Genomic DNA, 25,705 nt, shown 5'->3' on the forward strand with positions numbered 1-25,705 from the left:
AGGGGTAGATGTTGGACAACTGAGCATGTCTAACCTATATGTAGTAGGGCTGTGAATCTTTGGGTAGACAGCGAATCGATTCGATTCACGATTCAGAGTTTTTTGATTCGATTCAAAAACGATTTTTGCAAATCAGAACGATTCAATTCGATTCGATTAACAATGAAATTTGATTCGATTCGATTATTAACGATTCTATTCTGTAAATTTTAGTATACATCTGTATCTGAGCAAATAAAATATTTTTTTGGGAAATTCATGACCATTCAATAGATTTAATAACTTGATTCAGAACTTCAGTTCAATAGCTTAACTTCTTAGGACTCAAAAATACATTAAGGCAAGTAAACCAAGAAAAATAAAACTACTTCTACATATTCAATGCACCATGAGTGCTTTTATTGTTAACATTGCACACATTTCCTGAACATTTAGGAAATACAGCAAAGAAAGTGTGTAAATACAGCAAAGTGCAGAAATGCAACAGGCCAAGTCCAACGGGCAGTAAAACCACACAGAGTGTGATTAAAACATGGTGGTGAGTGTAGTAAGACAGATATGAACAAACACATGGCTATGATATGACTTGCTTTTCTCTAACCCCATCTACTTGAGATTTTTTTTCAAAAATATTAATTGATCAACACAATCTGGCCGTAAACTGCTTCTCTGAGAAGACACTATGTCTCCTGCGGTGCTGAAAACTCTCTCTGAGGCCACACTGGTAGCAGGAATGCAAAGACAACTTCTTGCCAGATTTGCAAGGATTGGTAGTTCTGTCTCATGGGACTTCCACCAGTCCAGTGCATTTTCAGACAGTGGCAGAGGAACCATGGATCTGTATTTGAGTACCTCGTCTCAGCTGACCATGCTAGCGGACCTTGATAGTGGACAGGTCTCTGGCACCTGCTGAAAGATGTTGCCGAATAGCTTTCAATTTTTTTGCAGGACGCATCTCATCTGAAAAATAAAATTAATTAGATTGATGGAAACACATAATGAAAAAGTTGTTTGTTTGCATCTCATTTCTTGTCCTTAAATACATTTTGAATTACAAATGCATCCCAAAATTTTATGCTACAGTATGCCTACCCTTTAAATTTAAACAGCTGAAGAAGGTATTTATTTTAATAACTTGTTAATAATAAGTAATCTGTGTCTGGTGGTTTCTCTTCAACTGCATCCTCCTGCTGTTCCACTTGAATCTTTAACAAAATGAAATATAAATACGAACACCAGTCAAGTCAATAATTTCACTAAAACAAGCCAAGTACTATTTTGGACCATCATATTACAACTTATAATCCTTAATACAGTCTAGTTAATTAGCCAGCATTTGGTTCATGAAAATAAGGGAAGTTGCAAACATACACTGTTTGTGGCATCAACAGTAAGTTTGGTGAAGACAAATTCTCTTTCTTCGTTTTCTAGAAAGGGTAGCCCTTTGAAGCGGGGGTCCAATCTTGGTTCTAAAGTGTTTATCATTTCTCGTAAACCAGTGTTTTCCCCCATGCTATGGGGCGCATTTCCTTGCAAATAAATCTTGCAATAGATGCAGTTATTGCTTTAGCATGATGGGTGTTTTCGGGAAGACTCTGAAGTTGACCAAATAGGTTAGGAGTAGCACTTCTCACGTCTGACCCTGAAATACTAGCAGCTGCTTTAGGTGCAGGTATTTCTATATTAATGGCATGACGTCTGCGGAGATGGTTGCTAAGGTTCGTTGTATTTCCAAAGTATTTTAACTCAGATTTACAATGTCTGCAAACTGCAACGGACTTGTCAATCTTTCCATTTACTTTGTGAAAGCCGAAGTAATCCCAAACCTTTGATCTCATGTTGGCTGGTGCCTTGCAAATTTCTCCTTCTTCGTTACCCTCCATTGTGCACTGCTGCGTTTATTTGAATGACAACAAACAGGCGCGAATTGAAGATTAGTGACGTAATCCACTGCGCCACTGTAGTGAGGGCGCACTTTACGTCGCAGACGCAACTAATTTAAGATTTATATTTATTTATTTTAAATTATCCATCGTATATTCATTATAAAATCGCGATTCATTCGATTTTTTAATATAAAATCGATTATTGACCAAAACAAACGATTCACGATTCAAAAATCCATGTTTCAAGATCGATGCATATGCATTGGCAGGATTTGTAATCCATGCATCGAGAAAATGAATGAATTATTACACCCCTAATATTTAGGGTACATTAGGTACATTATATACATTCAGTATATAATATCACTATATAAGATTCAGCACTATCACCAGCTTTTGTGTTGCTCAACAGCTAATTACCCTCCCCCATCCCCAACTCCTCCTCTATCAGTCAGGATTCAGCTCTCTGATCCTCCTTTGAATCAGAAGGCTAATTTCTAGATTGTTACATGAAATTATTGATCTTTTATGATATCTGCAGTACATTTATGTTGGTTCTGTTCTGGGGGTTATTGCTGCTCTCCCTGTTCTTATCCATGCTAGTCTGCGTGGATGTGCAGGGAGTTCTTTCCCAGAAGAGAACAATCCTACCAATCCAAAACTCTATGCTAGTTTTCAGTAATCTTTGACTTTAGTTGTCCTGACAGAGGTACCTACTTCTAGCTTGATAACAAAAAAGGTCTGACACCCATTAAAAATGAAATGGGTTGTCAAAAGATTGCTATTCTCCCCGTCGGGGAATTGAACCCCGGTCTCCCGCGTGACAGGCGGGGATACTGACCACTATACTAACGAGGAAGAGCTGGAGACATGGCCAGTAGATGGCAATATATACTTACACCTGAGTGTACATAACAATGACAATTTTTTTTTCAGTGCTGTGGTCTATGGTCCTTAATCTCAACATGCTTCCTGGTGTACTGCTGACCACAGCCAAAAAAAAAAGGCTCGAAAGTAGGGGCTCAGCTGGGCCAAACGCTCACGGTTCACACACACACACAAAAAAGAAAAATGCTATCAATCCATCTGGAGCACTATGTCAGGAGTAATAAGGACAAAAAATGATCCTCCTCAACTAAATCTTTATCAGTTTCTAAGCTCTGGTCCAAATTCTTGTTTTGTCCAAGTCAATACCACAACAAACCACAAGGGGTAGATGTTGGAAAGCTGAGCATGCCATATGTAGGGTACATTAGGTGCATTATATACATCTAGTATATAATATCACTATATAAGACTCAGCACTATCACCAGCTTTTGTGTTGCTCAACAGCTAATTACCCTCCCCCATCCCCAACTCCTCCTCTATCAGTCAGGATTCAGCTCTCTGATCCTCCTTTGAATCAGAAGGCTAATTTCTAGATTGTTACATAAAATTATTGATCTTTTATGATATCTGCAGTACATTTATGTTGGTTCTGTTCTGGGGGTTATTGCTGCTCTCCCTGTTCTTATCCATGCTAGTCTGCGTGGATGTGCAGGGAGTTCTTTCCCAGAAGAGAACAATCCTACCAATCCAAAACTCTATGCTAGTTTTCAGTCATCTTTGACTTTAGTGGTCCTGACAGAGGTACCTACTTCCTGCTTGATAACAAAAATGTCTGACACCCATTAAAAATGAAATGGGTTTTTCAAAAGATTGCTATTCTCCCCGTCGGGGAATTGAACCCCGGTCTCCCGCGTGACAGGCGGGGATACTGACCACTATACTAACGAGGAAGAGCTGGAGACATGGCCAGTAGATGGCAATATATACTTACACTTGAGTGTACATAACATTTACTGAAAATTGTTCCAGTGCTGTGGTCTATGGTCCTGAATCTCAGTATGCTTCCTGGTGTTCTGCTGACCACCGCAAACAAAACAAAAAAAGGCTCCAAAGTAGAGACTCAGCTGGGCCAAACGCTCACGGTTCACAAAAAATGATGTGTTTTGATTGTGATTTGATTGTGATTGTGTTTTGTTGTGGTACTGACTTGACAAAACTTGCATACATACACATACACAAGTCCTGATGTTTACACTAATGCCAAATACAACTCAACAATTCTTAAAAGATACTGCCGTAAATATTCACAAAAGTTTTTTTGTGCACTTTTTTCTCTCTAGCACTTACTATCCCTCCATCTGGAGCACTACGTCAGAAGTAATAAGTACAGAAACCTGATCCTCCTCAACTAAATCTTTATAAGTTTCTAAGCTCTGGTCCAAATTCTTGTTTTGTCCAAGTCAGTACCACAAGGGGTAGATGTTGGGCAACTGGACATGTCTAACCTGTAGGGTATATTACTTTGGGAGTTTTACTGCTTTTGAGAATCGTGTGGTATGATCTTGTCCTATAATGAAATCTGAAGTTCTAATGTTTGATTTTCAGTATAAATACACTATAACAGTGTAAACAGTTCTGATTGGCTCTTCATATTGCAAAGGATTAAGGTTAAATTCCGTTGCCTTCCCACCCTTTTGCCAAAGTGTTGTAGGTTTATTGTCTTTTTTGAAGCATTACAGTTTAAGTTTTGAGTATATCTCAGAACAAAAAGTTCATTTATCTTGAAATATTGTTCTATGGCTTGAGTGTTGTAACTAACAAGGAAACAAGCATGATTTTTGTGGCCCACCTCTTTTCTGGCATCAATGTCAGGTGGAGGAAATTCCTGATTCTTCACCTAACCCCTTAATTAATCTTTCTCTGTTCTTAAGCTCAGGCCATAAATCAAGCTTAGAGTTAGTTCTGGCAGGTCACGTTAGTTAAGTTCACATCAGCTGATCCACATCTACCTATAGGGATTCAACACCTATGACAGTACAAATATATAATATCACTATATAAGACTCAGCACTATCACCAGCTTTTGTGTTGCTCAACAGTTAATTACCCTCCCCCATCCCCAACTCCTCTTCTATCAGTCAGGATTCAGCTCTCTGATCCTCCTTTGAATCAGAAGGCTAATTTCTAGATTGTTACATGAAATTATTGATCTTTTATGATATCTGCAGTACATTTATGTTGGTTCTGTTCTGGGGGTTATTGCTGCTCTCCGTGTTCTTATTCATGCTAGTCTGCGTGGATGTGCAGGGAGTTCTTTCCCAGAACAGAACAATACTACCAATCCAAAACTCTATGCTAGTTTTCAGTCATCTTTGACTTTAGTTGTCCTGACAGAGGTACCTACTTCCTGCTTGATAACAAAAATGTCTGACACCCATTAAAAATGAAATGGGTTGTCAAAAGATTGCTATTCTCCCCGTCGGGGAATTGAACCCCGGTCTCCCGCGTGACAGGCGGGGATACTGACCACTATACTAACGAGGAAGAGCTGGAGACATGGCCAGTAGATGGCAATATATACTTACACCTGAGTGTACATAACAATGACAATTTTTTTTTCAGTGCTGTGGTCTATGGTCCTTGATCTCAACATGCTTCCTGGTGTACTGCTGACCACAGCCAAAAAAAAAAGGCTCGAAAGTAGGGGCTCAGCTGGGCCAAACGCTCACGGTTCACACACACAAATAAAAAAGAAAAATGCTATCAATCCATCTGAAGCACTATGTCAGGAGTAATAAGGACAAAAAATGATCCTCCTCAACTAAATCTTTCTTAGTTTCTAAGCTCTGGTCCAAATTCTTGTTTTGTCCAAGTCAATACCACAACAAACCACAAGGGGTAGATGTTGGAAAGCTGAGCATGCCATATGTAGGGTACATTAGGTGCATTATATACATCTAGTATATAATATCACTATATAAGACTCAGCACTATCACCAGCTTTTGTGTTGCTCAACAGCTAATTACCCTCCCCCATCCCCAACTCCTCCTCTATCAGTCAGGATTCAGCTCTCTGATCCTCCTTTGAATCAGAAGGCTAATTTCTAGATTGTTACATGAAATTATTGATCTTTTATGATATCTGCAGTACATTTATGTTGGTTCTGTCCTGGGGGTTATTGCTGCTCTCCCTGTTCTTATTCATGCTAGTCTGCGTGGATGTGCAGGGAGTTCTTTCCCAGAACAGAGCAATCCTACCAATCCAAAACTCTATGCTAGTTTTCAGTCATATTTGACTTTAGTTGTTCTGACAGAGGTACCTACTTCCTGCTTGATAACAAAAATGTCTGACACCCATTAAAAATGAAATGGGTTGTCAAAAGATTGCTATTCTCCCCGTCGGGGAATTGAACCCCGGTCTCCCGCGTGACAGGCGGGGATACTGACCACTATACTAACGAGGAAGAGCTGGAGACATGGCCAGTAGATGGCAATATATACTTACACCTGAGTGTACATAACAATGACAATTTATTTTTCAGTGCTGTGGTCTATGGTCCTTAATCTCAACATGCTTCCTGGTGTACTGCTGACCACAGCCAAAAAAAAAAGGCTCGAAAGTAGGGGCTCAGCTGGGCCAAACGCTCACGGTTCACAAAAAAAAAAAATGCTATCCATCCATCTGGTGTTCTGCTGATCACCACCGCCAAAAAATCCCTCCATCTGGAGCACTATGTCAGGAGTGATAAGGACAGAAACCTTATCCTCCTCAACTAAATCTTTATCAGTTTCTAAGCTCTGGTCCAAATTCTTGTTTTGTCCAAGTCAATACCACAACAAACCACAAGGGGTAGATGTTGGACAACTGAGCATGTCTAAACGGTGCTTCCCGAACCTGTCCTGGAGGCCCCCTGCCCTGCACCTTTTGTAAGTCTCCCTTATCTAACACACCTGATTCCACTCATTAGCTCGTTAGTAGAGACTGCAAGAACTAAATTGGGTGTGTCTTATTAGGGAGACATACAAAATGTGCAGGGCAGGGGGTCCTTCGGGACAGGTTTGGGAAGCACTGGTCTAACCTATATGTAGGGTACATGAGGTGCATTATATACATTCAGTATATAATATCACTATATAAGATTCAGCACTATCACCAGCTTTTGTGTTGCTCAACAGCTAATTACCCTCCCCCATCCCCAACTCCTCCTCTATCAGTCAGGATTCAGCTCTCTGATCCTCCTTTGAATCAGAAGGCTAATTTCTAGATTGTTACATAAAATTATTGATCTTTTATGATATCTGCAGTACATTTATGTTGGTTCTGTCCTGGGGGTTATTGCTGCTCTCCCTGTTCTTATTCATGCTAGTCTGCGTGGATGTGCAGGGAGTTCTTTCCCAGAACAGAGCAATCCTACCAATCCAAAACTCTATGCTAGTTTTCAGTCATCTTTGACTTTAGTTGTCCTGACAGAGGTACCTACTTCCTGCTTGATAACAAAAATGTCTGACACCCATTAAAAATGAAATGGGTTGTCAAAAGATTGCTATTCTCCCCGTCGGGGAATTGAACCCCGGTCTCCCGCGTGACAGGCGGGGATACTGACCACTATACTAACGAGGAAGAGCTGGAGACATGGCCAGTAGATGGCAATATATACTTATATTGACCGAAAATTGTTCCAGTGCTGTGGTCTATGGTCCTTAAACCTAAACATGCTTCCTGGTGTTCTACTGACCACCACAGCCAAAAAATCCCTCCATCTGGAGCACTATGTCAGAAGTTATAAGGACAGAAAACTGATCCTCCTAAACTAAGGGAGAGCAGCAATAACCCCCCTGAAACATGAATGTACTGCAGATATCATAAAAGATCAATCATTTAATGTATACTTTTGGAAATTAGCCTTCTGATTCAAAGGAGGATCAGTGAGCTGAATCCTGACTGATAGAGGAGGAGTTGGGGATGGGGGAGGGTAATTAGCTGTTGAGCAACACAAAAGCTGGTGATAATACTGAATCTTATGTACTGATCTTATATACTGGATTTTCCTCTACCTGACATCGATTGTCAAAAACGTGGTGGGCCACAGGCACAAAATCATGCTTGTTTCCTTGTTACTTGCAACGCTCAACCCATAGAACAATATTTCAAGATAAATGTACTTTTTGTTCTGAGATATACTCAAAAATGTACCTTTAAATGCTTTTAAAAGACATTAAACCTACAACACTTCTGCAAAAGGGTGGGAAAACAATGGCATTTAACCATAATCCTTTGCAATATGAACAACCAACCAGACTGTTTACAGTTATAGTGTAGTAATACTGAAAGTCCAACATTCAAACTTCAGATTTCATTATGTGACAAGATCATACCACACAATTCTCAAAAGCAGTAAAAAACAGTACTCCCAAAGTAATATACCCTACATATAGGTTAGACATGTCCAGTTGCCCAACATCTACCCCTTGTTTTTTGTTGTGGTATTGACTTGGACAGAACAAGAATTTGGACCAGAGCTTAGGAACTAAGAAAGATTTAGTTTATCTATGGTAGTCTGCGTGGATGTGCAGGGAGTTCTTTCCCAGAAAAGAACAATACTACCAATCCAAAACTCTATGCTAATTTTCAGTCATCTTTGACTTTAGTTGTCCTGACAGAGGTACCTACTTCTTGCTAGATGGGAAAAAAATGTCTCAAACCCAATGAAAAGGAAATGGGTTTTCAAAAGATTGCTATTCTCCCTGTTGGGGAATCGAACCCCGGTCTTAGTTGAGCTTAACTTCCCTTAACTTTTCCCATTCATTCTCTATGGTAGTGATTAACACTATGGATGCAATATATTTGTGGCCACGCGTAGATTTCGGGGCGCTGTTTTGCCTTTTCCGTGGCAGGGAATTTAAGAAGCCTAGTGTCATGTCAATCATTTGCTGTCAAGGAGAGGAGACGTGTTTTACAATAGAAGATTTCTTCATATAATGTTTTTGTTTAAACAACATACACTGTTGAACTACCTTGGCTTTATTAATTATTACGTAATTGATTTGTTCATTTTTGTCACAAGAAGTCTTCAGATTGTAACGTTACCTGTTTTCTTTTTTTTTTTTTTACCTCAGCAATCAACGCGATACTCTCACCAAGCAAGTGAATTATATGCTTCTTTTTGAAAAAAAAAACAAAAACAAAAAAACTCTGTTACAATTATTATCTTATTATATAATCATATTTATATGATTAATTATATCAGTTGTTTTGAATGGTATGTGATTTTCAAGTCTTTAGTGCAAAAACAGTACACAAAGTAAATAAAAAGATAGGCCTAAAAGAGCTTACTTTATGAATTTAATGTGTTCAGCAGTAAAACACACAGTAAACCAAATTCTTTATAGATAATGCAACTGTTATATTTTATGGCAATATTTCTTATTTCTTGCTATATCATGTTGAACACAATGAAATCAGGGTAATAGTGTTCAACATGATATAGCAAGAAATTATTTTGTGTACTGTATTTGCATATATATATATATATATAAGGGGTGTAACGGTACGTGTATTCGTACCGGACCGTTTCGGTACAAGGCTTTCGGTACGGTGCACGTGTGGACCGAATGACCGAATGCAATATTTTGTGTGTGGAACATAGGTACATTTTCGTGTTTCCAAATGAACATATTAAGTGGCGGAAGTCTCCGCGTTCAGCGCAAATCCCGCCCTGCAGCTGATTCTAAGGCCGGTGACACACTGGCTGTGTGGCGTGAGCGTGGCGTTTCTGCTGCGTGTCAGGAGCGTGGCGGCTGCTTCGCGTTTTCTGTGTCTTTCTGTGACGCGCTGCTGCTATTGTAGGTGATATAGAGGGAGGCCGCCGAGGCGCCGACAGACCAGGATCTTGTCTTCACAACAACAATATCTATACTTCATGTTGAGCATAAATATAAAGCCTACTGATAAAGGACACCGTCAACATTGACGGCAAAATAGACTATGTTTGACAGGTGCAATATGCCAGTGTGTCACCGGCCTAAGGTTTTCAAAAGGCATCACGGGAGTGTGAACATCACTACAACTAGGAAAAAAACGATTGTAATTCAAACGCAGCTCCCGTAGGCATTTAAACAGACCTTTGCTCTTAATTCCGATCGATCCAACGCAATAACGAAATCTGAGCAGGTCTAAAAACTGAAACTGTTGATGTTGCACTTTACACTTTGGAAAATTTATATATATATTTTAAATATGAGCAGGCCTACAAGCTGGGATTGGTAATGCTGCACTGTAATCATAGTTATTTATTTATATTTTTCATTATATTTTATTATGTGATATTGGTTTGAGACTGAGAGTATTTTATTTAGTGGAGAACTTTGCAGCAGTATTTTATTTCTTATTCTTTTTTAATTTTATATATATTTTATTAAAAAGTATTTAAAAATAATATGTAAACAAATTGTTAAAAAAAGTTTATAGTAATGAACAACCTGCAGTTTAATGTTAGCATTTCTTTCCCTTACTGTACCGAAAATGAACCGAACAGTGACTTTAAAACCAAGGTACGTACCGAACCGTGATTTTTGCGTATCGTTACACCCCTAATATATATGTGGTACAATTTAAAATAACTATTTCCTATGTTAAATGTACTTTATTCCTGTATATAATGAATATATAATGAATTATAAAATACATTTTATATGATTTCAGGAATGTTTACTTGATGCATGCTCTGTGTTCTCCACAACTTTAGATTTTGTTATTATCATTATTATTGTAGTTGTTGTTTAATCTACAATTTTAAATTATTTAATAAATTAATTTTATTGACTTGCATTATTATTTTATCTTGCTCAGATTTGTAAACACTAAATGTTAGTAACTGCTAATATTAAACTTTGTAAATAATTATTTCATTTAAAATACTCTATCAGTCAAACGTATTTCAGCACAGCAGTGTGATTTTTAATGTTTTTAAAAAAGCTCACCAAGCCTGTACATCAAAAACTGTAAAATTGAGAAATATTCTTACTATTTAAAATAGCTGCTTTCTATTTAAATACATTGTAAAATATAATTTATTCACCAGTAGATGACATCATAAACGTTCTCACAAGTGACTTAAAAAACAATCTGGTTAACATGAATTTTATAGTAATAAAGAAGTCATTGAAGTACATTGTAAAGACTACCGTATGTGTATTGAAATTTCTTAATACCATAGTATTTTTTTTAAAGTATACTTCTTGGGAATTTAGAAACTATATCCATTTGGAGACTTCATTGAAGCTTTTTAAAAGCAATTTATTTCACACACCACTGAAACAATACATTCATAAATCACTCAGCAAACCTTCGTGTGCTGTTGCATTTAAGACCAACCACCTCCATGTTCACTTTCTCCACACATCAAATCCCCCAAGAAGAAAAATGAATATAAAATGCTGAAATGAACCAAAACTGTATCACCTAGTGTAAACAGGATGCTTAGTCTTGCCTGTACCTGTCAGAACACCTATAGATTTTTTAACGTACTCGATAAAAATACCCTTCCAGCATTTTTCACTCAAAACTAGACTATAGGAGCAGGACACATCATTTATATAAAAAATATATGCATTCTGCATCCACTTCAAGCACTGCAGCTAGCTCTGTAATTTCATTCATTTCCAGTTTCTAATTATGTTTGGCACTGTCTTAAGTATGCAACAGAGTCCAAGACAACACTGTTTTTTTTTCCTTCACTCGAATACCGGTATGTACAAATATTCAAATTACAATGCATATTTTTAGGAGGTTTTCGAGACCCGCTGAGACACTCGACCACATTCAGTCACCACATAAATTACCTACGATTGTTGCAGCATTTTGGGCTCCATTCAAAACCACCGATCATTCAGTTTCTACTGCATACTGAACTGATTCTACTGAGAACTTTAGAGTTAATAAAGGGATATTTCAACAAAAAATTTAAATTAAGAATGAAATAAAAAAAGAATGTTGGTAACCAAACAGTTGTCGGTAGCCATTGAGTTCTATAGTGTTTTTTTTTTTTTTCCATACTATGGACGGTAATGTCTATTGTTAACTGTTTGGTTACAGTTGACGGTAGCTATTGACTTCCATAGTATGGAGAAAAATACTTTGAAAGTCAGTTTAGTAACAGTTGACAGATGACGGTAGCCACTGGATTCCACAGTATTTTTCCCCAATACTATACTATGGAAACTATAATATACTACAGTCAGCTGTAACCAAATAGTTGACGGTAGCCACTGACTTCCATAGTATGGAGAAAAACACTATGTAAGCCAATGGCTACCATCACCTTTTTGGTTACAGTTGATGGTAGGTATCGCCCTCCATAGTACGGAAAATAAAACACTATGGAATTCAATGGCTACCGTCAACGGTTTAGTTACAGTTGACAGATAACGGTAGAAATTGGATTCCACAGTATTTTTCCCCAATACTATAATATGGAAACTATAATATACTACTGTCAGCTGTAACCAAATAGTTGACGGTAGCCACTGACTTCCATAGTATGGAGAAAAACTCTATGTAAGCCAATGGCTACCATCACCTTTTTGGTTACAGCTGACAGTAGTATATTATAGTTTCCATAGTATAGTATTGGGGAAAAATACTGTGGAATCCAATAGCTACCGTCATCTGTCAACTGTAACTAAACCGTTGACGTTTTAAAAGCAACGTTCATTGCGTTTTATTCCCCTATACTGTGGAAAGCAATGTCTACCAGTACCTTTTTGGTAAGGCCCATCAGAAACAGAAATAAACTTGAAAATAACATCTAGTTAATGAGCCAACTAGATTATCACATATCAACTATCGATGCTGTTTTTCTTTAAATCAGAAAGTCCTGATTGTAGACGTTATCGACAGTTCTTATTTTAAACATGGGTTTAAAGATACTAACATACCCATGCAGTGCAGAAAATGTGGTTTATTTTTAATATTAATGGTTTGATTTAGGGGAACAGATGAGTTGAAAAGTAGTTTGGTGACATCCACTGCATAAACGTTGTATTTCACACGGTAGAGGCTAACAATGAAAGAAAAGTAAACACTAAATATGATTTTACATGGCATAAGTAGACAATATTCCAAATATTCCAATGGAGAAAATGCAACAAAAATGGTACGTTTTGAAACTCCATCAAAGGCTTGTTTTCATTGTTAACAAATTAAATTTGGCATCTACTTCGTCTGAAATGTCTCAATTTTAATACCGACAAACAATTGTAAGAAATGAGCGATGACCTTGAGTGTTTTTCGGCAGGGTTTCACTGTGATAAATAAAACCTCCCTCGAAGCACACAGCAAAGATAGCAGCAGAAACCAGACAGACAACGGACACCTCATCGTAAGGGATTGGCTATATCTACCAAAAAAAAAAAAAAAATTAGCTGTGCTGATAATAACGTCACATAATGGCTTCAGCTTAAACTCCATGAAAATCATCATGGAAGACCAGTCGACGTCCAATTCACTTTAACGCACACACACACACACGCACGCAACATGTGGCCTAGCGCTTGCATTCTCTCCGTTGCCATTCTCAGAGTGTCGTCGCGTCTAAACGGTTAACGTTCACTCATCGTCAAAGGTCTGCTGGAGCAGGAAGTTCGCAGCGAGGTTTTCGTTCTTCTCGCAGGCAAAGTAGGCTTGGATGACGAGTCCCTCTGGAAACCCCAGAGCTTTTAACTAGAAAACATAACTCAATTTTATAAAATGTTAAAACATTTTGTGTGAAATAACTGTTCATTCAATTATTTTTAATTCATTATTAAAATTAAAATATGAAAAATATGCAAGTTAGTTTATATTATTCAAAGTAAGACTTTTTGTTAACCCTGACATTTTGTAATAGATAAAATGTAATTTTGTATGTGTATATGTAATTATATAAGGTTTATTTTATGAAAAAAAGTTAAGATTCACATTATAAATGACTTTAAAAGCTGAGTAATTATCAATATAAACATTAAATTAAAATAAAAGTTAACTGAATTATAATAAAATATAATAAAAAAATCATCAACAGACAAAAAATTTATTATACATTATTTTCTACATAACAATTAGAGTTCAACAATAAAAAACAAGAATTATGCAAATGTTATAAAACATTTCAAAATCAGATAATTTAATGTTAAATTAAATTACAATTACTGCAATGTTTTAATATGATATTACCAAATTAATAATTTTATACACACGCACACATTAGCAATTATATATATATATATATATATATATATATATATATATATATATATGTGTGTGTGTGTGTGTGTATATATATCTATATATATATATATATTATATATATATATATATATATATATATATATATTTTTTTTTTTCTGTTTCACTTTGAATTCTGTAAATTAAAATGGACTTTATTGGACTTTAATTAAAAGTTGATAGGTTTAGAAGTATTTAATTTTAATTTAAAACAGTTTTAAAAACAATTTAATTTTTTTTTTTTTCTTGTGTGACTATTATAACACCAACGTGACCAAATGGTATGTAGTAAAACTAAACGTTGTGCCTAGTATCACAGAAATGATACTTTGTCTTCAAACCAAACGTTGTTAGCGTACCCTCTCGATGGCCTCCTTCTCCTGCGGCGTGACCTGGATGTAGTTGGTCTGTGGTGCGCTGGGAGCTTCAGCAGCTCCAGCTTCACCTGCGTGTGGCTCGTTCAGCATCTGCACGAATCGCTCCTGATGCTGCGTGATTTGCTGCACAGAAAATGAAGCGCAGGTTCAGTATTGTGCGTCCAATCGCAGCGGCTCCGCTCTAAGCTCCACCCACCTGCAGGAGCTGTGGGTTGTCGCGGCCGAGTTGCTGCAGGAGCGCTGGCAGCAGTGCAGGGTTCTGCTGGATGATCTGACGCATCTGCTGGAACTGTGGCTGGTTCCTCAGGAACTCCAGCGGGTTCACCAAGGTCTGCGCCGCCCCCGACTCCACACCTGTACCTATATATATATATATATATATATATATATTATGAAAGTAAAAATGCAACACAAAAAACACTAATGCTTTTTGAATATATTTACATTTACACTTTATGCTGTCTGTGGTTTCCATGAAATTAGTCAAAACTCAACCCAACATAAAAAAAACATAATAGTGTAACGTTAACTTAAACCATTTCATTTCTAATTTTCATTTAGTTTAAGCTGAACTCAAATTAAATACTTACACTTATTTAAAAAAAGTAATTTTGCTGTCTTTTTAAATGTATAATAATAATATACTATAATAATATATATACATATAAAAAAACTGATTGAAAATCTGTTAATTAATTTTTTTATATTTTGACCAGTTATGGTGCAAGTGACTATACACTAAGCACAATTATTATCTACATTTGTTTGTACTATAGTGTAAATGAGTGAAGTACTACTAAAGTGTTTATTAATATTTTGATTTTTTTTTGTCATTTACATTTTTGTCAGTTTCAGTAATTTTGCTGTGTGTTTTTGCCATTTTTTATTCATGTCAAAGCAATTAATAATTGAGATCCAAAAAACAACGACTCACAAATATAATTTCACAGAACATTTGAATTTAAAACTCATAATGAAGAAAGTGTTTAATTTTGAGTAAACCTGTTTATGCATCTCATATTTTATTCTTTGTGAAGCTACAACAATGGTTTTATGTTTTTTCCCTCTAACTTTTCCCCTTCTTTTTTTTTTTTTTGTGCCAAAGTGCATGGAAACCAATGGGAGTCAATTGGACCCCAACACCACCTAAATTTGTCCAGCCTTTCCAAAACACATCTATGTGTTTGCACACACATTCATAACCCAAAATGAGAAAAAGTCACCAAATTTAGGCAAGTAAAATATTTTAACCAGTGTATCAAACAGTGTAGAAATCAAATGTGGGTCAAATTTACTCTCAACACATTAGCACTGCAAAATTTATGAACATCACCTTTAAGTCCAAAGTTCACATTCACTCATTAACACTAATTTGGGGTCAGATTTTATTGAGATATTGACCTTTACGCTTCCTTATTTGCCTAATGAACAGAACGCCAGCGATGCCCATGAGTGTAAATAAAGACTGCGCCTGCAGCTGTGCTACCGAAAAACAACGGTTCAGCGAATTAGGAAGAAGACGGCAGCTGCAGGGCAAATGGGCGTCTATTTCCACACGTCGTGAACAAATGTCCACTCACCGGCTGTAGCAGGTGGTGGCTGAGGTCGCTGTGGTGCTGGAGGGGTGGGGTTGGACACTGGCGTGGGCTGCACTACTTCCTGTGGTGGCTGCTCGGGTTCTGTGGGAATACCCTGAGGAACAGACATTAAAAGCTCCTTCATTTGTGTGGCTTAAACAAGGCACAATTCCAAGTCAACGTGAAAGCAAGGATGACCACATTGTCTTTATTAATATTCATTAATTATGTGCACAATTCATTAGTGATATTCTAAATAAAAAGACAAAATTAAAGAATCAAATTAAACTTGACTTAGTGTCATTATTTATTAAATGTATTTTTCATTATTAATTAAAATTTGTAATTAATCATAAATTATAATAGGGTTAATAAACATTTATATTTAAGTAATTTTACATGATTATTTGACAGCATCAATAAAATGAAATAAGTGTATTACAGCATCAATATTGATAACTTAATATGTATTTAAATAATTAATCTGTGATTAAAATGTATTTAGTATTAATGTTATCATAATTATTGCTAATGTTATTTATAGTGGTTTATAATTTATATATATATATATATATATATATATATATATATATATATATATATATATGCAACTTTGTTTGGTGATTATTTGATGTGATTTGTGTTAATATTAATATTTAAAAATGTATTTAAATAATTACAAATAATTTATATAAATTATTTATTATTGTTAACTGATAAAAAAAATGCAATATGTAGTAATTTTAGTAATTTAGTATGCGTTTAAAAAACTGTATGTCATTTAAATACTTAATTTAATATAAAAATACATTTTAGTATTGATTATGTATATACAAAGTTTGGACAAAGTTGTTCTTTTCTTACTTTTTTTTGGGGGGGGGGGTTGTCTAAGTCGTCTTACTATCTTAAAAGTTGAGCAATTATCCAAACAATATATTAAGTAAGCTTACTTCAAGCAAATGTACAATATTAAAGAGTTGCAAAGTGCAAATATCTATAAAAGTCCCTGTTTCACTGAGAAATTTGTCACATTACAAAATAAAATAGGTTGCAAATGTCATTTCATGTTGAATAAAACTAGTTCCTGGCTTTTTGCAGCTTTACTATAGTAAGTACATTAGTAACTCTCACCATAAGCAGATACTCCACAGCTCTGTCCGGATTGTTGAAACTTGCTCGTAAGGCGGAAATCACCTGTTCTCTCTCGTAGCCCATTGACATGATTTCCGTCACCAAATTCTCATACGCTTGACCTGTAACTAAAGAAACGAAAGGCGACAGACGTTAAAGTCAATTTCTTTGATCTTTTCCTGGTTTATAACTAAACCGAAAACCCAAACATACCTAGTATGGACGCAGCTGCTTCTAAAATACCAAATTCATCTGTAATGCTGAACAAAACAGATGAAAAATTGAGGAATTTTCATTTTTTTGAGCGATTTTTTTTTATTTATTTTTTTAGGATGTGGCCATACCTGGCCTCTGGTTGGGCAATGGCCTGCTCCTCTTGGGCTTCCTGTTTCTCTTCTTCTGAGATGGGAGTGGGAGTCACGCTAACAGGCTCAGGCTTTTCTGCCGCAGCCTCCGAGGCAGCAGGGGGCGCTGTGATGGGCGGCACGGGTGGCTCCGCTGATGCCGCTGGTTCTATGGGAGCGGGAGCAGGAGTGGAGGTCGATATAGGCACTGTGGAGACAGCAGGAGGCGCAGCAGGAGTCGAGGGCTGATGTGCAGGTGTTTCGTTGACAGTTGCGCTAACTGTAGCGGCAGCTGCTGGCTCGGGAGCAGGAGCTTCTGGAGGTGCTGCAGATTTGGGCTGTAGCAAAAAAGAAACACAACTGCACAGAGAACTATAGAAACCTGCTTATGAACTCTAACACTATTTCTAACCAAAGTTGCGAATAACTAGAAATGAAATTTCTAATAAATCATATGCTAATAAAGAAACGTGTTCAAGACAACAAAAACGTCACTTCCTGGGAAATGGACAAGTTGCAGCAAATGGTGAAAGCACTTTGGCTCTTTTTACTACAAAATAAACTTGTGCGCAGATGCAATAACAATCGCAGTCATGTTGTCTTGCATTTGTTTGTCTGATGTTTGTGAACACAATCTTGTGACAATGTTCTGGGAAGTAATTACACCAAATCAGTTTTTTGTTGTGCATCGTGGAATTTATTCGGTAAGGGTACGTTTACACAAAAATGTTTGTACTAAAAATGTTTTGTGTATAGATGACAACATTGTTAAAATGATCCTCATTAACACGGATCCACGAAAATGACTTAATATATATTATTATGCATTTCAGGCCATAAACCTACCCGTCACTGAAATCGCACCTTTACAAAAAAAAATTGCCATTTTCGTAGTTTACCAATACAATTTTAACGGCAATTCCTACGTATTTTCGAGGTGGCAAATTTGTTCAAAGACCCCTAACTTCAGTCCTAAACCTACCTGTCGCAAAAATTGAATGAATTAGCCACCTCATAAAATACGTACAAATTGCTTGTGAGGTATCATTGAACAGAGATGGTATCGTTTTCAAAAACTTGCACTTTGAAACCTGTTTTAAAATGTTGCATATTCAGGCCCCAAAAAGGCCATGTTCAAGTCAATGAATTGCTGAAAGACATAAGTTTTCAGATTTGTTTTTTTGTTGAAAATTGTTGCGAATAAACCCCCTAAATGTGATTCCAACATACAGTAGTTAATGGAAATATTTTCTTATTGGATAAAAAAATTATCCCCTCAAAAGTGTTTTTAATTGTTTTATGTGCATAGGTTAACGTATGTGCATTTTAAGATTTAATGCATATCTTGGCACTCCCATCCAGTGCTTTTTTATGCAACATCCTAAAATCGATGAGAGATTTGTGAGAGATAAAACAGCCATACCTTTGTAACCATCACCACGACAAAGTTCTTCTCATCTATCTTGTATTCTTTTAGAGGTATATCGTCATTCAAAATCTTGCCTGCATTTAATGAAGAAAAACACAAACACAATTTCATTAATCTAAGAGCATATTATTAAAACTGAAGAAGGATATGGTGCATGCGAAAAGTAAAATTTGGCAGTAATTATAATATATAAGCTTTGCAATGGCAGAAATAACAAATCTCCAAAGAAACGGACCTGCATAGATTAGCTTTTGACCGACAGCTGGAAAAGCATCTTGCCCCTTTTCTTCCTCTATCTTCTCTTTTAGAGCCTTTACCTGTATTGTCATTGAACAAGAACAGAATTTCATCAGAAATATCTTTACAATTCAAGATTGTGCTTTCAAGGACAAAATAAGACTCAAGAACTGTATGATTACGAAAGCAGGCAACTAATTGTCATGTGCTTCCCAAACTATCTTCAAGAACCAAAGCAATGGATTCATATGGGCATATGTTGAATTATGAAGCCATTTCATCTCGTTGCTTTGCTCAAACACAGTCAGAATGATACTGCATTATCTGGAAACATAAAATAATTCCCCACTAAATTAATTCAAATACTCATTACAAAAGAACACATTTAAAAAAAAAAACTAGATATTTCAATGACCAAGATACATTCATCTGACTGCATAAAAATAAGTTTTAAACAATAACAGATCATAACATAAATGCAATGCATACCAGCAATGCATTGTCATTCTAGGAAAACAAGAAGCATGGCAAGCTGTTTTATTATTCATTCATAAAAACTAACTAGCATACACTACTGTGTATTCCAATTATTAGTAGCATTTTTAATTGTTCTATTAAGATTTATCGAACTATAAAGTACCCATTCATTTCTTATAAAAAAAAAGGCCTTTGAGAAAATAAATTCTACTAGTCAAAGTTGGCATACATACTTTTTTTTGAATTACTAGTATCTAATGAAAACTGATTAGTAAAGCTAGAATACATACTAGTAACTACTGGTATAAATAAAAGTAACATACATATTTGGCTCTATAGTAAAATAGTAAAACTATAGAGGTACAAGCAATAACAAGTTGGTAGTGTATAGTTAACTAACCCCCAAAGAGTTTAATGACAAAAAATTGCATTTTCTACCTAGTAACAACGCAATAATTAGTGGAATAGTGACAAGTCCTAGTGTTTAATGAATTAGCATTATTGACTAACTATTGGGATAACTACAGTTCTAGAATGAGTAATTAATAGTTATCAGTAAAATAGCCAGTATGTACTTATCACTATTGGACTACTTGCTGGCAATTAAGATAAGTAACAAGTAACATTAACAAGACTAGTTAGTTTAATCGAATAGGTGTTAAAACGGCTTGCCACAAGACGAGAGTGAAAACAGACCTTTAAAGTAAACAACGCGACCGTTATTTTCAAATTAACAGCCGTTAGAATGCGCGGCTCTGTGACGTCACCGTTTATAATGTAAAATTGTACAATGACAACGACTGCTCCACGCGCGGCAAGCCGCCGGAGGCCGCGGCGTCTCCCAGCGCGTCACGCCTGCTCGCTGGCGTGTTTACACGGGCACAGACGCGCACACTCACCGTCAGCTCCTCGTCGATCTGCACTTTGAACGTCTGCTGCTGGAGGGTCTTTAGAGTGATCGTCAGCATCTTGTTTGAGCGCGACACCCCGCGAAATACAGCCTCGTGAGTGTCTTCAGTGAGCGCGCGTGGAGATGTGACTCAGCTATCTTCTGGAGGGATGAGATGCCTGTGTTGTGGGAAGACGCCATCTACTTGCTGAATTGGACAAGACACATGGATACATGGACGTACAGTGACCCATAAGAGTCTTATGAAGGTTTGTTTCTACCAAAGAAACAAATTTCTAGAGCGTTCCTCAGAACTAGCTTCACTGGGTCCTAGATAGCACAAGTACGTCTGCAATATGTCTGTTAAAGATAGCTTGATCTGGAAAGCATCGGTGTACAGACATCTGACAGACGTCTTTAAGATGCTAGTTTTACATACAATCTAAATCATAAACATCTTAAAGACATCTAATCAAAGTCTTTTTGACATCTGATAGGAAAGGTTCTTTAGACCTATTGCAAATGAACAAACACTCAAAAAATATTTTTTGTAGATTTGCTGTCAGGGTCAGCGAAAAACAAGCTTGTTAGAGACCACAAAAAAATACTATCATTTTCAACAAACATATTGATTTAAAATCAGTTATAGACATTTAAAACAACAGAATCTGTTAAGAATGACAAAAACATAATAAAATGACTAAAAATCTTACTATTAAAATGAAGCCACAAAATATGATAAATGTACATATATATATATAGCTTATTGTGCTTTTTTTTTTTTTTAGGAATAATATTCGATTATTTTAAGTACTGGCAGTACAGAAGTGAACATTCACTTTCAACCAAAAATTAGGACAATTAAACATCCACAAAATATGAGCCAGACGAGCATTTAAAAATAAATCATTTTATTTAAAAAAAAGTGCAAATCCAATAAATGATACATCAGAACTTTTCTCTTGCGCGACTGAAGACAGAACAGAAACCCAAACATTAATTAATCTTAAGTTTATCAGGTCATACTATAAATGTGTTGGGCGGGGGTGGGCTTCTAGCAGCAAAACCAAAAGAAATCCGAGTTACGGCATGTGACATGTTTCTAGAAAGGGGCAGGGCCAAAAATTCACACCACATATATAAAGAGAGACATCAGAAAGACGTCAGATCTGCTCATTCAGAAGGAAACTCCTCTTCACAACTCATCTTTGGGGAGCGTATCGTCCTCACCCTCCTCTTCCTCCTCTTCCTCCTCAGGAGGTTCTTCTGTGTGCTCTTCCTCATCTGCCTCATCCTCCTCATCTTCCTCAGTATCAACATCCTTCTTGCTCTTTTCCTCCTCTTCACTCTTCTTCCGTTCTTCCTCTTCCTGCTGGTCCTTCATTTTCTTTTCTGGTCCCTGAAACGTAAAAATAACATCATTCCATCGTTATTTATGGTTAATTTTAAATGTTTACAATGCATAAACAAATGTAAGAACTGATCAATGAAATTAAATAACTAAGTTATTATTTGTAACATCTTGTTAACAGGCATAATTACCTTTGTTGCTCCCCACGTTTCTGTACCAAATTTTTCGGCCTCCTCAACGTCATCAGTGATCAGAAAGTTATCAAAAATTGTTCCAGTTTTCACCTGTAAGAAAGGTCAAAAGATAACTTAACACTAATCACACAAAAAAAACCTTACCTGCAGTACTACATAACGTTACTGATATGTTTGTGTGACACGAAGAAAAAACCTGTGAGCTCCATTATAATTTACTTTCTTATTTTTATACTAACAATAAAATTTAAATAACGATGTTGTGTGTCAGAATTTTGTAAATCACAAAAATAAACATGCTTTCTGCATTTTGTTTCTTTTTTTCTTCAATGTACAACTATTGTATGTCACACCTAAAAATTTAAATTTGGTGTTCCATGAAATTCTGGAAAAATTGTGTAATCCTGGTGGACTGGTCACCAGAGAGAACCAAACAGAGTGTTTAAAAAAAAAAAGTGAAATGACATTCAGCCAAGTATGGTGACCCATTCTCAGAATTCGTGCTCTGCATTTAACCCATCCGAAGTGCACACACACAGAGCAGTGAACACACACACACTGTGAGCGCACACACCCGGAGCAGTGGGCAGCCATTTATGCTTCGGCGCCCGGGGAGTAGTTGGGGGTTCGATGCCTTGCTCCAGGGCACCTAAGTCGTGGTATTGAGGGTGGAGAGAGCACTGTACATGCACTCCCCCCACCCACAATTCCTGCCGGCCCGAGACTCAAACTCACAACCCTTCGATTGCGAGTCCCACTCTCTAACCACGACTTCCCGACTTCTTAAAACCTACAAATGAACTTTATTTACGATGTTGGTTTAACGGTACGCCAATCCAAACCATACCTGCCAAAGATCCAGTCCCAGAATGCCAATGTTATCAAATTTGTAAATGGAGTCATCTGGAGAGTATTCTGGGTTGTCAATTTCAGGGTGAATCCAGGTGCCTTTGTAGTTGGGGTTGTCGATCTGTTTTGGTTTCCACTCGCCCTACGTAAACACAGCTTTGTTAGCCGGTTGGAAAAACTGGTTTGTGCAATCAACAATCTCTCTGATTGAGAAGTTAGTTTTGAAAATATAGTAGAAATGGACCATGTGAAACAACCTGCTGTATTATTTCTTATCAAAAACTTCTTAAAAGTCCAAAAATATTGGGGACCGAAACCAATCTAAATTGGTTTTAGCAGGTCTCCCAAGGTCTAAAACTAGACCAGTCTGAATTGGATGATCTTTGCGCCTACTTGGTACTGAACCCTAAACCACCTTCTGGCAGTTTACCATACAAAAAAAGACCAGTCTAAAGTGGTTTTAACTGGTCTCCAAGATACCCACATTGGACTTAAAACCTCAAAACTAGACGAATACAATCAATTTGAAGCACTTTGCGGCTTTATGTTTGGTAGATCTTGAAATATTAGGATCTACTACTTGATAACATCTCTGATAACATTACTCACTCTTAAAAACTACTAGAAAGTCCACATCTACTTGGTATTAAACCCAAAACCTTCTTCTTGAAGTCTACCATGCAGAAAGGACTACTCTAAAGTGGTGTAACGTCCAAAACCGTCAAACTAGACGAATCTGACCATGTTAAAGCACCTTATAGCTTCATGTTTGATAGGTCTTGAAATATTAGGAACTTCTATGTGAGGGCTCTCATTTTGTACCTTGTACTCTGGGTTCGGGATCATTGCAGGTTCCCATTCTCCATCCATGTCTTCATCCCAATCGTCTGGTTTCTTGGCATCAGGATCAGGGATGTTCTCAGGTTTGTCCCAATCCTAAATATAAAGTTAAAGCACCATTGGAATAAAGTCGAAGAACAATTCTATTTTTTTAAATATTGCAAGGATTTCTGCACACTGTCTAGTTGCTCTGACAAATGAAAATGCACCTCAGGTTTGGTGTCTTCAGGATCGTCGATTTTTGCCCGGTCATCCCAGTCCTCTGGCTTCTTGGCCTCGGGATCCTTGATCTTTTTTGGGGGAAGGAAATCCCAGTCTTCCTCCAGAGAACCCGATTCTACTTTCTCATTGTCAATTTTGACTTCATACGTCTGGTCTGGCCGCAGGATCAGCGTATACAGGTGAGTGAGTTCATCGTCCTGAATGTGCAAGTGGAAGAAATTAAATGCAACAGCTGCGATTTAATCTTGAGATATTTTAATTACATTAGTAAAACATACTTTGCATTTGATGTCCTTCTTGATTAGGTGGTTCTGGCCTTTGTAGTTGAAAATGACGTGAACTTTCTTGGTGCTGTAGCCACAGATGTCGGGTCCTAAGAGGAAGGTCAAAGTGAAAATGACACAAAAATTGTGAAAGCAAATGCTATCAGTTTGGATTTCATGTTCCACTAAATCAATGCTTTTCTTGGTGAAAGAAAGTGACCAATCACGACTTACCGAACATGATGTAGTACTGCGATTCGCCGTGCATATTAGCCTGGTCCAGGTCGGCGGGAAAGATTTTCACATACCCACCGCCACAGTCAATCTTTTGCTCATGTTTCACAGTGAACTGGATGACAAGCGGTTTACCCTCATTACTAAATGAGTCAAAGCGACTGGATAGAGCATAAAACCGGGCATCTTGACTTGTTTGCAAACCTTGAAAGGGAGAAAAAAACATTGCATTATCTGAAGTGCATCACACATTGACTTGCAATGAGTTGTATTTTCTTTTCAAATTAAGACATTTGCATAAGCAATATAGTGCTGGTGAAAGGCAGCATGACCTCTGACCTTTATCAAGCTCAGAATCGCCGTAGAATTTCCCTGAGGTCAGTTTCCACTGGCCATAGTCGGATTTGTGTTGGGATTCGACCCATCGGCTTTTCCAACCATCTGGAGACAAGTTTAATTAGGTGTTTACAATAATAGTAGGAATTTTATTTGGATCAGTCGATAATGGAAATACCATATCAGTCAATACTGGACATTTTTATTTGACACAATTAAGATTTTTGCTGTATATGTATATATATATTCAGGATATTAGGTCTATTGACTTTTTTTTTTACATTGACCATGTATTGTTTCACAGCCATATGAAAATATTTACAAACTGGAATTTTACTGTCAGATATAATTTCGACTATATTATCATTTAAATTATGCAAATAAGTTAAAAACAAAAGACATGAATCACTGGTACCTCAAAACCTGCATTTACAACAACCGTTTAATAGTCTAAAAAGCGAACTGAAACCAAAACCTTTTGACTCATATATTTTCCGTTTCTCTAAATCCACGATTAAGTACGCATTTTGACAAAAATCTGACTCATTTGCACAAATCATGGATTCTTAGCATGACTTGTAAGTTGTATAACACAGTTTAGGATGCAAATGAGAGTGCCACTGGCGAAATGATAAAACAGGCTTTGATCGCAGAAATGCATTAAAGTTAACTTACTCAATACATGATAAAAATACATGATTTTGACATTTTCAAGAAACACTTTAATCTCAATAAAACACTGACAATGCTATCTGATGACGATCAAAGACGTGACATTTACCTCCGTCCAGAAATTGTTCTTTAAAATACACATCTGCATGCGCAGTGAAAGCCAGAGCATATATAAAGCACACTGCAGCAGCGATCCGCATCTCTGCACTGTTAGAGGATCTATAATAGAAGAAGATCCTGATATAGTAATGAATGGCGCTGGAGCTAATGGTCAGTGAAATATGGCTGGGTAGTGTTCCTGCACA

At 36.8% G+C, this 25,705-nt stretch overlaps 3 protein-coding genes and 5 non-coding genes across 8 annotated transcripts in view; 1 reads left to right on the forward strand and 7 right to left on the reverse strand.

Annotated features, from left to right (window-relative positions):
- The window catches only part of LOC132159474 (ceramide synthase 2-like), a 32,472-nt gene extending 14,942 nt beyond the window's left edge, over positions 1 to 17,530 (forward strand). Inside the window, exon 12 of the mRNA XM_059568996.1 lies at positions 17,395 to 17,530. Coding sequence (XP_059424979.1) covers positions 17,395 to 17,396 — 2 coding nt within the window. The 3' untranslated portion in view covers positions 17,397 to 17,530. The remainder of the gene's footprint in view (positions 1 to 17,394) is intronic.
- trnad-guc (transfer RNA aspartic acid (anticodon GUC)) lies at positions 2,673 to 2,744 on the reverse strand. Its single transcript has one exon. It is a non-coding gene; the product is annotated as a tRNA-Asp (tRNA).
- On the reverse strand, positions 3,594 to 3,665 carry trnad-guc (transfer RNA aspartic acid (anticodon GUC)). The gene has a single exon. It is a non-coding gene; the product is annotated as a tRNA-Asp (tRNA).
- On the reverse strand, positions 5,188 to 5,259 carry trnad-guc (transfer RNA aspartic acid (anticodon GUC)). Its single transcript has one exon. It is a non-coding gene; the product is annotated as a tRNA-Asp (tRNA).
- trnad-guc (transfer RNA aspartic acid (anticodon GUC)) lies at positions 6,108 to 6,179 on the reverse strand. Its single transcript has one exon. It is a non-coding gene; the product is annotated as a tRNA-Asp (tRNA).
- trnad-guc (transfer RNA aspartic acid (anticodon GUC)) lies at positions 7,265 to 7,336 on the reverse strand. The gene has a single exon. It is a non-coding gene; the product is annotated as a tRNA-Asp (tRNA).
- Positions 12,890 to 20,684, reverse strand: LOC132159473 (UV excision repair protein RAD23 homolog B-like). Its single transcript, XM_059568993.1, has 10 exons — positions 20,450 to 20,684; positions 19,072 to 19,153; positions 18,831 to 18,910; positions 17,408 to 17,745; positions 17,277 to 17,323; positions 17,064 to 17,191; positions 15,936 to 16,047; positions 14,552 to 14,709; positions 14,338 to 14,478; positions 12,890 to 13,435 (listed from the first exon to the last, which is right to left on the reverse strand). The coding sequence occupies exons 1-10, from the start codon at positions 20,516 to 20,518 to the stop codon at positions 13,322 to 13,324; spliced, it is 1,269 nt and encodes a 422-aa protein (XP_059424976.1). The 5' UTR covers positions 20,519 to 20,684; the 3' UTR covers positions 12,890 to 13,321.
- A 649-nt stretch (positions 20,685 to 21,333) lies between these two features.
- Positions 21,334 to 25,705, reverse strand: LOC132159476 (calreticulin-like). Its single transcript, XM_059568997.1, has 9 exons — positions 25,510 to 25,705; positions 24,732 to 24,833; positions 24,393 to 24,596; positions 24,174 to 24,268; positions 23,883 to 24,092; positions 23,656 to 23,769; positions 22,832 to 22,975; positions 21,982 to 22,074; positions 21,334 to 21,838 (listed from the first exon to the last, which is right to left on the reverse strand). The coding sequence occupies exons 1-9, from the start codon at positions 25,598 to 25,600 to the stop codon at positions 21,635 to 21,637; spliced, it is 1,257 nt and encodes a 418-aa protein (XP_059424980.1). The 5' UTR covers positions 25,601 to 25,705; the 3' UTR covers positions 21,334 to 21,634.

Source organism: Carassius carassius, chromosome 16, assembly GCF_963082965.1.
Source record: "Carassius carassius chromosome 16, fCarCar2.1, whole genome shotgun sequence".
Lineage (NCBI taxonomy): Eukaryota > Metazoa > Chordata > Actinopteri > Cypriniformes > Cyprinidae > Carassius > Carassius carassius.

Bases quoted from the DNA above. Each gene is read 5' to 3' on its own strand.
- LOC132159476 (XM_059568997.1), bottom strand. From the start codon at position 25,600: ATGCGGATCGCTGCTGCAGTGTGCTTTATATATGCTCTGGCTTTCACT. The intron at 24,597-24,731 runs GTCAGAGGTCAT...CTCCCTTTCAAG, and splicing joins CGATTCTGAGCTTGATAAAG to GTTTGCAAACAAGTCAAGAT. The intron at 22,075-22,831 runs GTATGGTTTGGA...CCTTTCTTACAG, and splicing joins TGGGACTGGATCTTTGGCAG to GTGAAAACTGGAACAATTTT.
- LOC132159473 (XM_059568993.1), bottom strand. From the start codon at position 20,518: ATGCTGACGATCACTCTAAAGACCCTCCAGCAGCAGACGTTCAAAGTG. The intron at 17,746-18,830 runs GTATGGCTGTTT...TTTTTGCTACAG, and splicing joins TCGTGGTGATGGTTACAAAG to CCCAAATCTGCAGCACCTCC. The intron at 17,324-17,407 runs GTATGGCCACAT...TGTTTTGTTCAG, and splicing joins ATTGCCCAACCAGAGGCCAG to CATTACAGATGAATTTGGTA.